The following is a 12,745-nucleotide window of genomic DNA, read 5'->3' as shown; positions in this document are numbered from 1 at the left end:
GAAAATTCGCGTAGGTACAAAAAATATAATTTGACTATATCTCTATTGGATTTATCCTAGGGATTTCTCCAATAAAATGAAGCACTAACTAACGTTATCCAAATAATAAGAGCGGCCATCAGAATATCTTCACTAATTAATCTGCGAGCTCCTTTATTAATTAGCGGAGTTTTTCATCGTCACGGCGAGGATTAAGTCTCAGACTGTCAGTAATTGCCAGCTTGCTACCGTTTTTCCTATCTTAACTATGGAACGCGACTAAATTGTTAATTCACTTACTTTGTGGAACTTGTGATATTCATGCAATGCAATTAGGTTCCCTGTCCTATCCTATTAGTATTATGCCCTATTCTATCCTTTTTTGCCAATGAAAGAATGGAAAAATATATAGGTAATAAATCCTAGAATAGTCTTGATTATTTATTCATTTATATAAAAAAACTTCTCATAAGTAAACTGCAAAATTTTATCGATTTATTAACCTAACCAGTGCACATAAATACATATGATTTATTTTTTTTATTTAAATAAAATCACAAACGAAGTTGCGTGCTTAACATTAGTGTAATATCTGCAGGGTATAAATAGCTGTGATCAATCTTAAAGAACCTAGTACGTAAGTTAATAATTAATATCAACAGCTGTATTATATTCTCTTTTAATAATGAATTATTTAATGAAAGCCTTCTTTACTTATATACTCGTCATATTGCTTATACACAATATCGGTAAGATTTGTATAATAACCTACTTTACTAATTAAAGTAAGTATTACAATATTATTTGAATAAAAACAATCATACCATTTTCTGTGATATATTGATTGAATTAAAGTTAGTATATCTATATACTAATATTATAAATGCGAAAGTAACTCTGTCTGTCTGTCTGTCTGTTACTCAATCACGCCTTAACTACTGAACCAATTTGCATGAAATTTGGTATATAGATGTTTTGATACCCGAGAAAGGACATAGGATAGGTTTTATCACTGAAATCCTACGGGAACGGGTTTTTCTTTGAAAACGCGGGCGAAGCCGCGGGCGGAAAGCTAGTTTTATATAATGCTTGTTACTCGTCAATTAACGATTTATTTACCTAAAACGTGTTCAACATTTTTTTAACAGTTGCAAGACCAGATTTTTGTTCCGATCCTCCTGTCACTGGAATGTGTAGAGCACTCTTTATAAGGTAAGTAATGGCATAAACTATTAATTTCTTATACTCAAAAGAAGAAGTACTCTTATTTTGTTACGGTTTTTCAAGTATTAGAGGAGGTAGGTACATATCCGACGCTAATTTTTAAATTTAACATATTTTAGATTTTATAATTTTACTACTAAAAGTTTCTTCAAGGGTATAAGAGAACACGAATTTTTCTATGTCGAAAAAGTGATTATATAAAAAATACATCATAGAGTGAAATAGAACCTAACCGCCCTGTTAAGGACAAGGGTTCGAATACCGCCTATTCACGTTCTAATATTTTTAAGACTAAATGATTGAAATGTATAACTAAATTGCATATATATCGTTTTAAATGTATAAATTGGAAATATGTTTTTTTTTTAATTATTCATATAATTTTCAGATATTATTACGACAGTGGGGTTTGTAAAACGTTCGCTTATGGAGGTTGTCGAGGGAACAGCAATAATTTTCAAACTCAGGAAGAGTGCATGAAAACCTGTGCTTAGTATAGTAGTTCCTAGGCGGGTAATGCAAGCATGACATGCGATAACATGAATTGTCATGCGACATGAGCGTTTAAATATATCAAGCATTTTTATATAGTTCACGTCTATGCATATGCATGTCAGTCTAACTTGCAGGATAGAAAATAAATAGCTTCATCAATCAGCTCCCAACACGTTTAGCATGTCAGTCTAAACGATCATTCATGCATGATACCACGTAACGCATGTCATGCTGCATTATCGTCTAGGGACGACTTAATTGTGTATAACTGAATTGATAATATATAATATTATGACCAAATGATTGTAGATACAACTGAACAAATGAAAAGATAAATAAGAAGACACTTAAATAAACTTTCTTTGTTTCCAATGTCGTATTATAATTTATAACCTTCAACATTTGGTATTATAGCGCGATTAATTATTTTGAATATGTGCAGTTTGTTTTAATTTATACATAAAACATGGTACATGCAATATCTTAGTTATCATTATCATGCAATAGTTATATTATGTTACTAGATTATACATAATATAACTATTACGTTATACTATGTTACTAGATTTCCGCCCGCGGCTTCGCCCGTTCTGTCTAAAACCTAATAAATTATATATATATACCTTCCTCTTGAATCACTCTATCTATCATATTAAAAAACTGCATCATAATCCGTTGCATAGGTAGTTTTAAATATTTAAGCATACATAGGGATAATAGGGATAGAGAAAGATACTTTGTTTTATACTATGTAGTGATGATGCTTCTGTCTCGTTTAGAGCATTAAACCAACTTTAATGCTCTAAGGTCTCGTTGCACTGGAAGGCAAACAACTCAGAGAACATACTAATTAAATATTCATATTTGCTTATCATAATAATATCTAAAGTACATAATTATTAAGTTTTAGATTTTTACATAAAAAAATGACAAGTTCACAAATTAAATTTGTGAAAATTTAATAACTACAGAAAATTATTTTGAAGTAAGTAGTTATTGAGTAAGCGATTTTTCTTAATGTGCAAATAATTAAAAACATAAGTGGTGAAGTGAATCTACTTTATTAACGCTTTTCATGAGTGACTTAATTAATACCTACATACTTATTTTTATTTTTCGATAAAGAAGTCTGGACGCGAATCGATTTTCTTTAAGTTTAATGGTGCATTAAATAACCCTATTAGGATCATGTTTAACTACATATTTTGTACATGACTTGTTTAAATTTATATATTTTTTTTCGTCTGCTTGTACGCTTAGTTTAATTTGTGCATCGCAAATTAATATAATTAGAGTGTTGAAATCGCTACAAACAGAAGAACATCTACATTCAGGCCTTACAGATAAATCGATCAGCACAAGCTAGGATTCATCATCATCACTATGTTAAGAAAAGGGAAACGAGGATTATCATTAATTATTATTTATCATACGACATTTAGCCTAGATATTTAAGCAGAGTGTCATCGAACTCGTAACAAGAGGTAGATTTAAAAAATTAAATTCTGCAGGCAATACCCACAGTACCTTAATAGTTAATGTGAATTGGAGTACCTATAAATTGTCATAATCGAAGTGTAACTGTCAAGTAGGTGCATAATACTGTGTTATTACTTTTGCACTTGTTTTCTAGGAAGAATGAAGGTTTTACTGAAATTATCTTTTGTTTATGTAATATTTTCACTTCTCTATCCCATTAATGGTAAGTTTTATGGTTAACTTTTAGGGAATAAGGTTCTTATAATAATTTAATATCTACAACAAATCTAGACCCAACATACGGTGTTCTGCTAGTAAAACATAGTTTCCAACATGTGTAGGTTTAGCTAGCGGGAGCAATCGAGATAGAATAAAAAGATTAGGTGCAACGCTTCTGTTCAATTTATGCCATAAATTTATTAAGCAGTTCCAATGTTGTATGCTCAAACGGTCAAGGAAAACATCGTGTGGAAACCGACATGTCTTAGAATCTAAAGTTCTACGACAGGTGACATCCGCCATCCTGCACTTGGCCAGCGTGGTAGATTATGGCCTGGACTCTCATAGGAGGCCCGTGTCCCAGACCCCAGCAGGTGGAACGTATATGGGCTGATGATAATGATGAATGTTTTATGTTTATAGGTGAAAATTCCATACTTGACATTATTAACCGGCCATATGATTGTTATTTGCAAGCGGATATTGGATTGTGTCGTGGGTATATTATCCGGTGAGTTCATATTAATTACACATACAAACTTATCACATATAGCCGTAACCTATGCGTTAAAATACGTATGTTTCAGATATTACTTTGATGTCAAGACCAAATCGTGTAGGGAATTTGGTTATGGCGGGTGCGGAGGGAATGGCAATCGTTTCCGGACTATGTCAGCGTGTATGGACATTTGCAAGGGAGTGGAATTTCATTCCGAGGAGAAATAATGAAATAATATAAAAATTATTTATTGACAAAACATTTTACATTTTATGATATTGGTCTCTGACTCAATAAAGGATAACAAATCGCAAATAAGTTATATTTTATTCAGTGCCTCTCGATTTGTGTAAAAATGTCCGTATAACATAGATCTACATCTAATAAAAACTAATCTTAAACTTTTTTTATCATTAGGTTGATACTTAAAAATTTTATATCTTATTAGTTAATGTACTTGTAAAACTTAATGCCAAAAATATTTTGTTATTGGTCTTTTTTTCTTTGTATACTAAGTACATTTTACTTTATTTTTTTACAAATAAAATAATATATAATAATACTAGTGGTCCGCCCCGGCTTCGCCCGTGGTACCTACATGTTTAAACTATCCTATCTCTCAAGTTGGATCGAACTGCACATGGTGTGCGAATTTAATTATAATCGGTTTAGTGGTTTAGGAGTCCATTGAGGACAAACATTGTGACACGAGATTTATATATATTAAGATGAGTCTACTCATCTCTTAGCATCGTTGTAAATACATAGCCAGGTCATCAGTTAATATCAGGAATATCAATAATTATAGAATCTACACCTACCTATAACAAAAAACTTTAAAAAAATTCCTCAAATAGAGATAGTAAACATGTAGGCTGGCAATTTAATTTAAATTAAACATCGATAACTATTGTTAGTTTTTACAGTTGAAGGATAATATTCTAGTACCTAGGTACATAATATAGAAAATACATTTACCTAAACAGGGACGCGAATCAATTTCTGTTCAGTGTAATGGTGCATTAAATACCTTTATTATGAACATGTTTAGCTAATTTGTTATTGCAATAAAATTACAGAGATATTATAATATAGAGTTTGTAGGTTTGTATGCTTAGATGAACTCGCATATTGATAACCCGCAAAAAATTGCGTCATACCGAAGAGCATCTACATAATCTTAGAGATAAAACGATCATTGAATCATCACTATGTGACATTATTTTAGTCGACATGTTGAAACAGTTCAGTGTCATCGAAGCTAAAACTAAAGTCAGAGTTATACAAAATTTAATTCTTCAGGCAATACCCACAGTACCTTCCTAGTTAAAGTGAATTAAAGCACCTATAAATTGTCATAATCGATGTGAAACTATTGAGTAGGCGCCTATTACTCTTTCGCTTGTTATCTAGGGAAAATGAAGGTTTTACTGAGATTATCTTTTATTTATGTAATATTTTCACTTCTTTTTCACATTAATGGTAAGTTTTATCGTTAAGTATATGGAAAAAAATATTTATTATAATAAAATATCAGCGCAACAAACGTTGTTCAGCCAAAAGTAAAAAATACAGTTTATGTTAACAATTCTCAAACTTACCGAATATGCGCAAAAAATAATAAATCAAGTCAAGCTGTTACGGAGGAGTTTGGTTACGAATAGGTACATGAGATGCTGCCCCGATAAACGTTGTTCTGCCCTATTGTCTCTTATACGTTTTTTCTCACCATTGGCAAATTAAGGTGATAATTAAATTATTAGGTATTACTAATTCACCTTAAAACTACTTATGTTGTTAGATTTGTTTTTAAAAATAATTGATCATATTGAAATCGGCCTTTAAACAATTTAGTTCAGGATACATCGCCCATTTTTGCAAGTGACTACTATCAAGCTGATTTTCCGTTTGTAGCTTTATTTTGATGAGACACCGAATAATTTCGTGTACGAAACTCTCGATTGTGGTAGCTAACAGAGATAACAAATATTTATTACGCAATTTGTAGGACAATATTATGTCTGTTGAATTATATAAACATTAACTAAGTGAAAACAAAAAAATCAGCTTGTTAGTAATCATTTATGATGACCTCGTTATCGATACACTTTGGAAAGGGGGACTCTTTGAACCAACCATAGATTTTGTAGGACAAATATTTTTTCGAATAATTTAGGTAATTATCTTGAGATTGAACAAAAAAAAATTAAGTTAGTAATAAATATTTGAGAACCATCAAAATCAAACATTTTTATCCTTGTTATCTCTGTTAGCTACCACAATCGAGACTTTCGTAGGTACACGAAATTATTGGGCGTCTCATCAAAAAAAGCTACAAACGGAAAATTAGCTTGATAGTAGGTAGTCACTTGCAAAAATGGGCGATGTATCCTGAACTAATTATTTTCTCATCTAATCACAAGATAAAGTTATATTTTTCTAATCCTATATCTTAAGCTATAAACGGGAGTATTGGTTTTGAAATTGTAGTTTTTATAACGCAAATTTAAATTGTTTTTACGTTTTGTCTTTTCTCCATTGGACCTGAATCATTCAGGTCCAATGGAGAAAAGGCTTTCAGGCTGAATGTTTAACAATTTTATGTTTATAGATGGATATTCCATGATTGACAACGACCGACCATCTGATTGTTATTTGCAAGCAGATCCTGGGTTGTGCCTTGCGTATAATGTCAGGTATGTTGATATTAATGACTATAGATTTCCGCCCGCAGCTTCATCCGCGTTTTCAAAGAAAAACCGGCATAGTTCCCGTTTCTGTGGGATTTCCGGGATAAAAAGCCTAAGCCTAGCCTATGTCTTATCCGAGATCTTCAGCAACCTGCATACCAAATTTCATTGCAATCGGTTCAGTAGTTTTTGCGTGAGAGAGTAACAAACATCCATCCATCCTCACAAACTTTCACATTTATAATACTTATTTGATTAGTAGTAAGTCAGTAATGAAGAGTTCTATCAAATAGAGTAATTTACTTTTTTACAATGTAAAAAATACACGTTTTCAATGTTTCAGGTATTACTTTGATATCAAGGAGAATTCGTGTAAGGAATTCATTTATGGAGGGTGCGGAGGGAATGGCAATCGTTTCTACACTATGTCGGAGTGTAAGGAGGCTTGCAACGTTAACTGATGCAAAACCATTTTGTTTATTACCTTAATAATTACGAAGAAAAATAAAGAATAATGTGACAAATAATTTATCTTTTATTGTGTGCACCTGAATTTCTGTGTTATAGGTACGTCAATATATCAATTTGGGTGTTGAAGGTACAAGGTACAGGTAAGTAGTACCTTAAGGTATCTACCCACTAATTTTGACATACCTACTAGGTAATGATGGACGCTCTTAATCTACCACCAACCAAAAACTACCATGTCAGCCATGTCACCTGTTTGTGTTATTCGGTTCCTTAAGATTTAATACCTCATACTAGCAGTCCACCCTAGCTTCAGTACCATCCTCGTACCTACTTCAAGCAATAATAAATAGGTTCAGCTGTTCTCGAGATTGGCGCTTAGCAGTTAGCAACACAATTGGCGATTAATTTTTATTATATAGAAGATCGATAAGTAGATGATTGTTACTTTTAAAAACTAAAATATTTTTTGCTTTTTATCCTGTTTTTACTTCTTCTTATTCCAAGTTATTTTATTGTCTTACCAAAATTTCAAAACCAGTATGTTGTGGAAGGGTAAAACAGAAACAACTTTATAACTATAGAAAAGTGCCTAGATATACCTAATATTTACTAACTCACCCTAACACAACGCAACGGTTACAAAAATTACAACTACCTATCATTTCTACAACTGTCAAAAATTTCCATCGAAAAAACATAAATTAACACAATAAAACAACAAATATTTCAAATACTCTTTATTTCCCATAAAACATACAAACGAATTAATACTTAATACTTTTTCAGAATACAAAAACAATGACTAAATTGCGTAATTTATTATGCGTTAACATCCTCTCCCTTGCAAGTCTTCATACACTGGAACATAGTCGAGAAACGATTCCCATTGCCACCGCAGCCTCCATACACAAATTTGCTACACGATTTCGCATTTATATCGAAGAAGTATCTGAAAAATATATAATTTATGTGATGAATGAAATTGTCGAAAATTTTTTCACATTTTTTGGAACGAAGTTCCTTAATGTGCGTTGCGAAAGGGGGCTAGGCGAAAAAAATTAAGAAGAAAAGTTGCAACGACACTTTTTGCTAATGTACTTAGTTGTAAGCCATGCGGTGTGCGTGTCTTTCTCTGTCTGTCTCTCTCTCTCTAATAGAGTAGAAGTACTTATATGCCAGTTATTTTAGCAACTTCGTTCCATTCGGGTGTCCCTTATCACCTCTCAAGTTTTTTATTTTTTTTATTTGTGGTAACTTAACATGACTTGTTATTTTTTCACATTTATTAGTGTAACTAGAAACTATTTGAAATAAGTTTATTTTAGTATAAACTTACTGAGTCTGATACGCAAGGCATCTCCCAGTATCCGGTTGCAAATAACAAACAGAAGGTCGGTTAATATCAGGCATGTTCATAGAATCTACACCTATAAACAAAATACTTTAAAAACAATCCTCCAGTAGTTATAGAAGAAAAAAAATGTACGATGACAATTTAATTTTGCATTAATGAAATTATAAATCCAAAACTATCTTTACATTATTTTTAAAGTCTGAAGTAAAATATAGACATAAACAAAATACGTTTACCTAAACAGAGGCGTTGGCATTCCAACTGTGTTGCAAAATTGTTCCTGTTCCCATCACAACCACTATACGTAAATATAAGACATTCTTCCAACTTCCAATCATAGTAATACCTGAGAAATGTGATCAAGTTTTTCATAAAATATAATTCATTCATTAGAATCCATAGAAAATCACGTTTTTATTTGAATTTGTTTACCTTTGTATTCGTTTGTCGCAATTTCCAACTCGCGGCTGAAGGGAGCACCAATGATCCCAGCTCCATATTTCATAATCGACGGTCTTGTGACCGCGGTCTATAATGGTCATTTGTTATTTATAAAAAGTTAAATTGTTATACTAAAATTATTCAAGACTCTATATGTAACAAATAGATAGGTAGGTAGGTACGCCAATAACAAGACCCAGCGTCAGTTGTTATCTTCTGGGTTGACTTGATTGGCAAAATTAGCTCTGAAGCTTTTTTCTTTATTTATATAAAAAAATAAATATGTGTGTGTGTGAACCTACGTCAACAGTCAACACTTATTTAGGTATTAGTAAATAGTTTCTGAAATAATAGCTATAGTATCTTATAGTAGTTAGGTACTTAGATCATATTTATTACAATTGTGTTCATTTTAAGATTTGTTAATTTTCAAATAAAGCTTACGTTTTTTATTCCTACGTCTAGCATCCACTATCTCGAACAACAATACTGGAGACTTAGTGCTGAGTTGTGCATTGCTATCTACATTGATCCTCCTATAAATCGTCGTAGGCTTTGGAGATGTACTCTCCCTAGTGACAGCTGTCGTCAATGTGCTCTCGCAGCCACCTTTGCAAATAAAACCGACCGATATAATCAATTTCACCAAGTTTACAACATAAGCTCGACTTCCCATCTCGGTATTGCGAAATTACTCGCAAAATACAAATGTGACTAAGGCGAACTATAAAATGTTTATGATGCCGTAAAAGTATCGCTCAACACTGAAAATTATACATTTCAGCGAACTATACTAAATTCATATTTAATACTAGCTTCCGCCCGCGACTCCGTCCGCGCGAATGTCGGTCTTCGAGTGGATGGTTTATTTCTCCATTTTGAGTAACTCTGACAATGACATCTTGTTAATATCTATTGGACCCAAATACGGCTAGGCCTATAATAATACGCAACGTGTGTTCGCGGTTCTACGTAGAACAACGTCTGTGGATAACTGAAAAATTAAGATTATTTTTTTTCTACGTATTTTTCCAGGATAAAAAGTATCCTATTTTACGCCCAGGATAATAAGGTATAATTATACCAAGTTTCATCGAAATCGGACCGGTAGTTTTCACGTGATGTCTTCACATACAGACAGACAGACAGACAGACAGACAGACAGACAAAAATTTTTTTAATCACATATTTGGGTTTGGTATCGATCCAGTAACACCCCCTGCTATTTATTTTTTCAATATTTTCAATGTACAGAATTGACCCTTCTACAGATTTATTATATGTATAGAAGATTATATGAAAATTTGGTAAGATTATAAGGAGATCCTATCTAGGAGTAGATAGTATACCTACCTACTTAAGTGTATTGTAAAATATGGAAAGTGAACTACAGCGTGGCCCGTGGCCGAGTTGACTCTATTAGTAATTTGAATTATTTATTTCAAATGTAGATTTCAGCAATAATTTATTTACTATAATATAAAATAACATCTCTATAAACTTCACAAAATGCTTACAATCAGACGCTATCAAAACACTGCATCGGTGCATAACAGTTGTACAAACAACAGCAGTATTTAATAGTGATTTGCGATTCACAAGCACACAATTACATCGTTCTATTGGAAAGCAGATGTTTGCTGATCTAATGGCATTTTCAATTTGCATTCAAATTCCTGAACTTGCATTGCGGGGGTGGGAGTGAATGCCGAATGCCCGGATGGCCCGAATACGGGATAGTCGCTCCGATGGCCCAATCCGATTATAGCTAACGACGCACCATTCAACGTGCTCGGGGCACAGCCACATTCTCTTCAGCTGTGACAATGTGATAAAAAAGCTGATCGTTATTACTAGTTTGGGTTACTGGTTCAAGTTCGTATTTCCAATTTGTCTATAGACTTTCTTAATTGTATTGATATTCATATCGTATAGGTATAAACATCAGTAGTTTTTTACATCGTTATTTTAAACTTTTAACGTCCTTATTTTGAAAGTTAGCGGAAGTTTATTCAACAATAGTTCTCACCTTCTTTGAAATTCATCGCAAATACTTTTATTAGTGTTAAACAAAATTTTGCATATTTTAAAAGGAAAAAAGTATTTTAAAGTATATATATATACTAGTGGTCCGCCCCGGCTTCGCCCGTGGTACGTATTTAGTATCCTATATCCTTCCCCTGGCTCTAAACTACCTCCCTGCCAATTTTCAGCTAAATCGGTTCAGCCGTTCTTGAGTTATAAGTGGAGTAACTAACACGACTTTCTTTTATATATATAGATTGTAAAGTATATATTGTGGGAAAGATATTATTAATATCAAACGATCGTGTTCTTATATTATATAGCGGAATACTCAATGGCATACGAACTAGACCACAATGTGACAGAATCGAGTAAATAGCTGCAGTAATATTCCATCCTCAATAGTATCATAAAGTATTTCGAGAGTATGAGAACAAAAGTAGTTTTTTCGCGCGGATAGCCTCGAACAAAGGCTTTTGAAGTGTATAATAAAAGTGCAGAGCCGTAGTATTAATTAGTGCTAGCTTGTTATATTTTTATAGGGTCTGAAGACTGGCTTACGGGATAGACCGGCGACTTTTAATAATTACTTAATCTTCCCTGCGGCTACTGGAAAATTACCTTCCCCATCGATTTTCAGAGTATGCGGATAAGAATTTTCCTTTGAAACATTTTAATTGAATATTGTACGTTTATTCTTTAGGAAGGTACCTATTGGATCTTATATTATGCTATATTAAAGTTAAAAGAATTTGAGCTTAATAGTTACTGTTAAATAATAAATGGATTATGGACGAAAATAAAACTTTTAACACTTACCTAATTTGAGATTTTAATTACGTATACCTACCAGTGGTACCACAGATAATATTAATCATTCTTTATATTTTACTTATAACTACCACATATACTACCTATAGGGGATATGTGGCCTGAAATAAATAAATTTATTTTTTTCTTTCTAAGTTCATAGTTTGATGTTTTGAGACTGCGACGCAGGTTTACATCAAGCGATTACAATTATTTACGATAGCACCACACTCGTATGCGTGAATGCTCTAATAAAACATATCTAATGTTTTATTTTAATCACTTTTTAATCACTCTTAAATCTTAATAAGGCTCTTGATACTATATAAGGCACTTTGTCATAATAATAAATGAATAAACGTGAAATAAACTCATCGGATGCACAGAAGTACTATGTGCTTTCTGTTCTATTTCCACGGCTCTGAGCCCCATGGGATTTGGGAATAATAAGGGAGGTTCTCAATTCACCCGTAATTTTTTACTGCCTTTGTCACCTTATAATTTTTTTTCGGAGTGAACCGATGTTGATGATCTTTTAGTTTTTAATCTATTGTTACAAGGGGAAACTATAGAATTTATAATATAAGTTATTACCCAAGGTTATTATTAGCTAAAAAGTTTCATCCATTCCGTCCAGTAGTTTTTGAAGAAAGCAATAAACAAACGAACATATGTACATACATCCATCCTCACAAACTTTCGCTTTTATAATATGAGTAGGAACGTCTTCGTCCGCGGCTTCGCTCGCGTGGAATACAAATTTTTTGAGCTTAGTATATTTTCGAGGATGACCAGGTATATTGGTTTGCTGTTTAGCAATGAAGAATGAATAGCAATATTCTAATATTATATACATACTTAACACAGGCGTAAGTTAGACACATTTCAACATTTTATAAACTTGTATCGCGATGGTGCGACGACACGACGACACGACGATACGACGAGCAGGAAATTCTTAAGGCTATTCTTTCTTTTGTAATAATGCTAAATAACCTTGTTGTTAGCATTGTAACATTTCTTTAGATTTACATAAGGGGTTTGAGTAGCCTTAGATTT

General features: G+C 32.6%; 3 protein-coding genes across 3 annotated transcripts; 2 read left to right on the top strand and 1 right to left on the bottom strand.

The window, feature by feature from the left end:
* Window positions 1-621: 621 nt before the first annotated feature.
* Window positions 622-7,112, top strand: LOC123695683 (tissue factor pathway inhibitor-like). Its single transcript, XM_045641588.1, has 7 exons — window positions 622-728; window positions 1,128-1,191; window positions 1,592-1,689; window positions 3,820-3,907; window positions 5,274-5,377; window positions 6,507-6,591; window positions 6,929-7,112. The coding sequence occupies exons 1-7, from the start codon at window positions 665-667 to the stop codon at window positions 7,044-7,046; spliced, it is 621 nt and encodes a 206-aa protein (XP_045497544.1). The 5' UTR covers window positions 622-664; the 3' UTR covers window positions 7,047-7,112.
* LOC123695849 (kunitz-like peptide PcKuz1) lies at window positions 3,278-4,213 on the top strand. Its single transcript, XM_045641793.1, has 3 exons — window positions 3,278-3,400; window positions 3,820-3,907; window positions 3,984-4,213. The coding sequence occupies exons 1-3, from the start codon at window positions 3,337-3,339 to the stop codon at window positions 4,120-4,122; spliced, it is 291 nt and encodes a 96-aa protein (XP_045497749.1). The 5' UTR covers window positions 3,278-3,336; the 3' UTR covers window positions 4,123-4,213.
* A 666-nt stretch (window positions 7,113-7,778) lies between the features above and the next one.
* On the bottom strand, window positions 7,779-10,411 carry LOC123695846 (kunitz-type serine protease inhibitor bitisilin-3-like). The gene is made up of 6 exons (XM_045641791.1): window positions 10,369-10,411; window positions 9,296-9,460; window positions 8,843-8,939; window positions 8,647-8,756; window positions 8,393-8,483; window positions 7,779-8,005 (listed from the first exon to the last, which is right to left on the bottom strand). The coding sequence occupies exons 1-6, from the start codon at window positions 10,400-10,402 to the stop codon at window positions 7,876-7,878; spliced, it is 627 nt and encodes a 208-aa protein (XP_045497747.1). The 5' UTR covers window positions 10,403-10,411; the 3' UTR covers window positions 7,779-7,875.
* Window positions 10,412-12,745: the final 2,334 nt, after the last annotated feature.

The sequence above is a fragment of the Colias croceus genome, chromosome 11, assembly GCF_905220415.1.
Source record: "Colias croceus chromosome 11, ilColCroc2.1".
Taxonomy (NCBI): Eukaryota; Metazoa; Arthropoda; class Insecta; order Lepidoptera; family Pieridae; genus Colias; species Colias croceus.
The sequence above is the reverse complement of the archived record's forward strand: the minus strand, read 5'-3'. Positions and strand labels throughout refer to the sequence as shown.

Bases quoted from the DNA above. Each gene is read 5' to 3' on its own strand.
- LOC123695683 (XM_045641588.1), top strand. From the start codon at position 665: ATGAATTATTTAATGAAAGCCTTCTTTACTTATATACTCGTCATATTG. The intron at 3,908-5,273 runs GTGAGTTCATAT...GTGAAACTATTG, and splicing joins TGTCGTGGGTATATTATCCG to AGTAGGCGCCTATTACTCTT. The intron at 6,592-6,928 runs GTATGTTGATAT...TCAATGTTTCAG, and splicing joins TGCCTTGCGTATAATGTCAG to GTATTACTTTGATATCAAGG.
- LOC123695849 (XM_045641793.1), top strand. From the start codon at position 3,337: ATGAAGGTTTTACTGAAATTATCTTTTGTTTATGTAATATTTTCACTT. The intron at 3,401-3,819 runs GTAAGTTTTATG...TTATGTTTATAG, and splicing joins ACTTCTCTATCCCATTAATG to GTGAAAATTCCATACTTGAC. The intron at 3,908-3,983 runs GTGAGTTCATAT...CGTATGTTTCAG, and splicing joins TGTCGTGGGTATATTATCCG to ATATTACTTTGATGTCAAGA.
- LOC123695846 (XM_045641791.1), bottom strand. From the start codon at position 10,402: ATGCACCGATGCAGTGTTTTGATAGCGTCTGATT. The intron at 9,461-10,368 runs GTAAGCATTTTG...TTATTTGCAAAG, and splicing joins TGTTTTGATAGCGTCTGATT to GTGGCTGCGAGAGCACATTG. The intron at 8,757-8,842 runs GTAAACAAATTC...CACATTTCTCAG, and splicing joins TGCGACAAACGAATACAAAG to GTATTACTATGATTGGAAGT.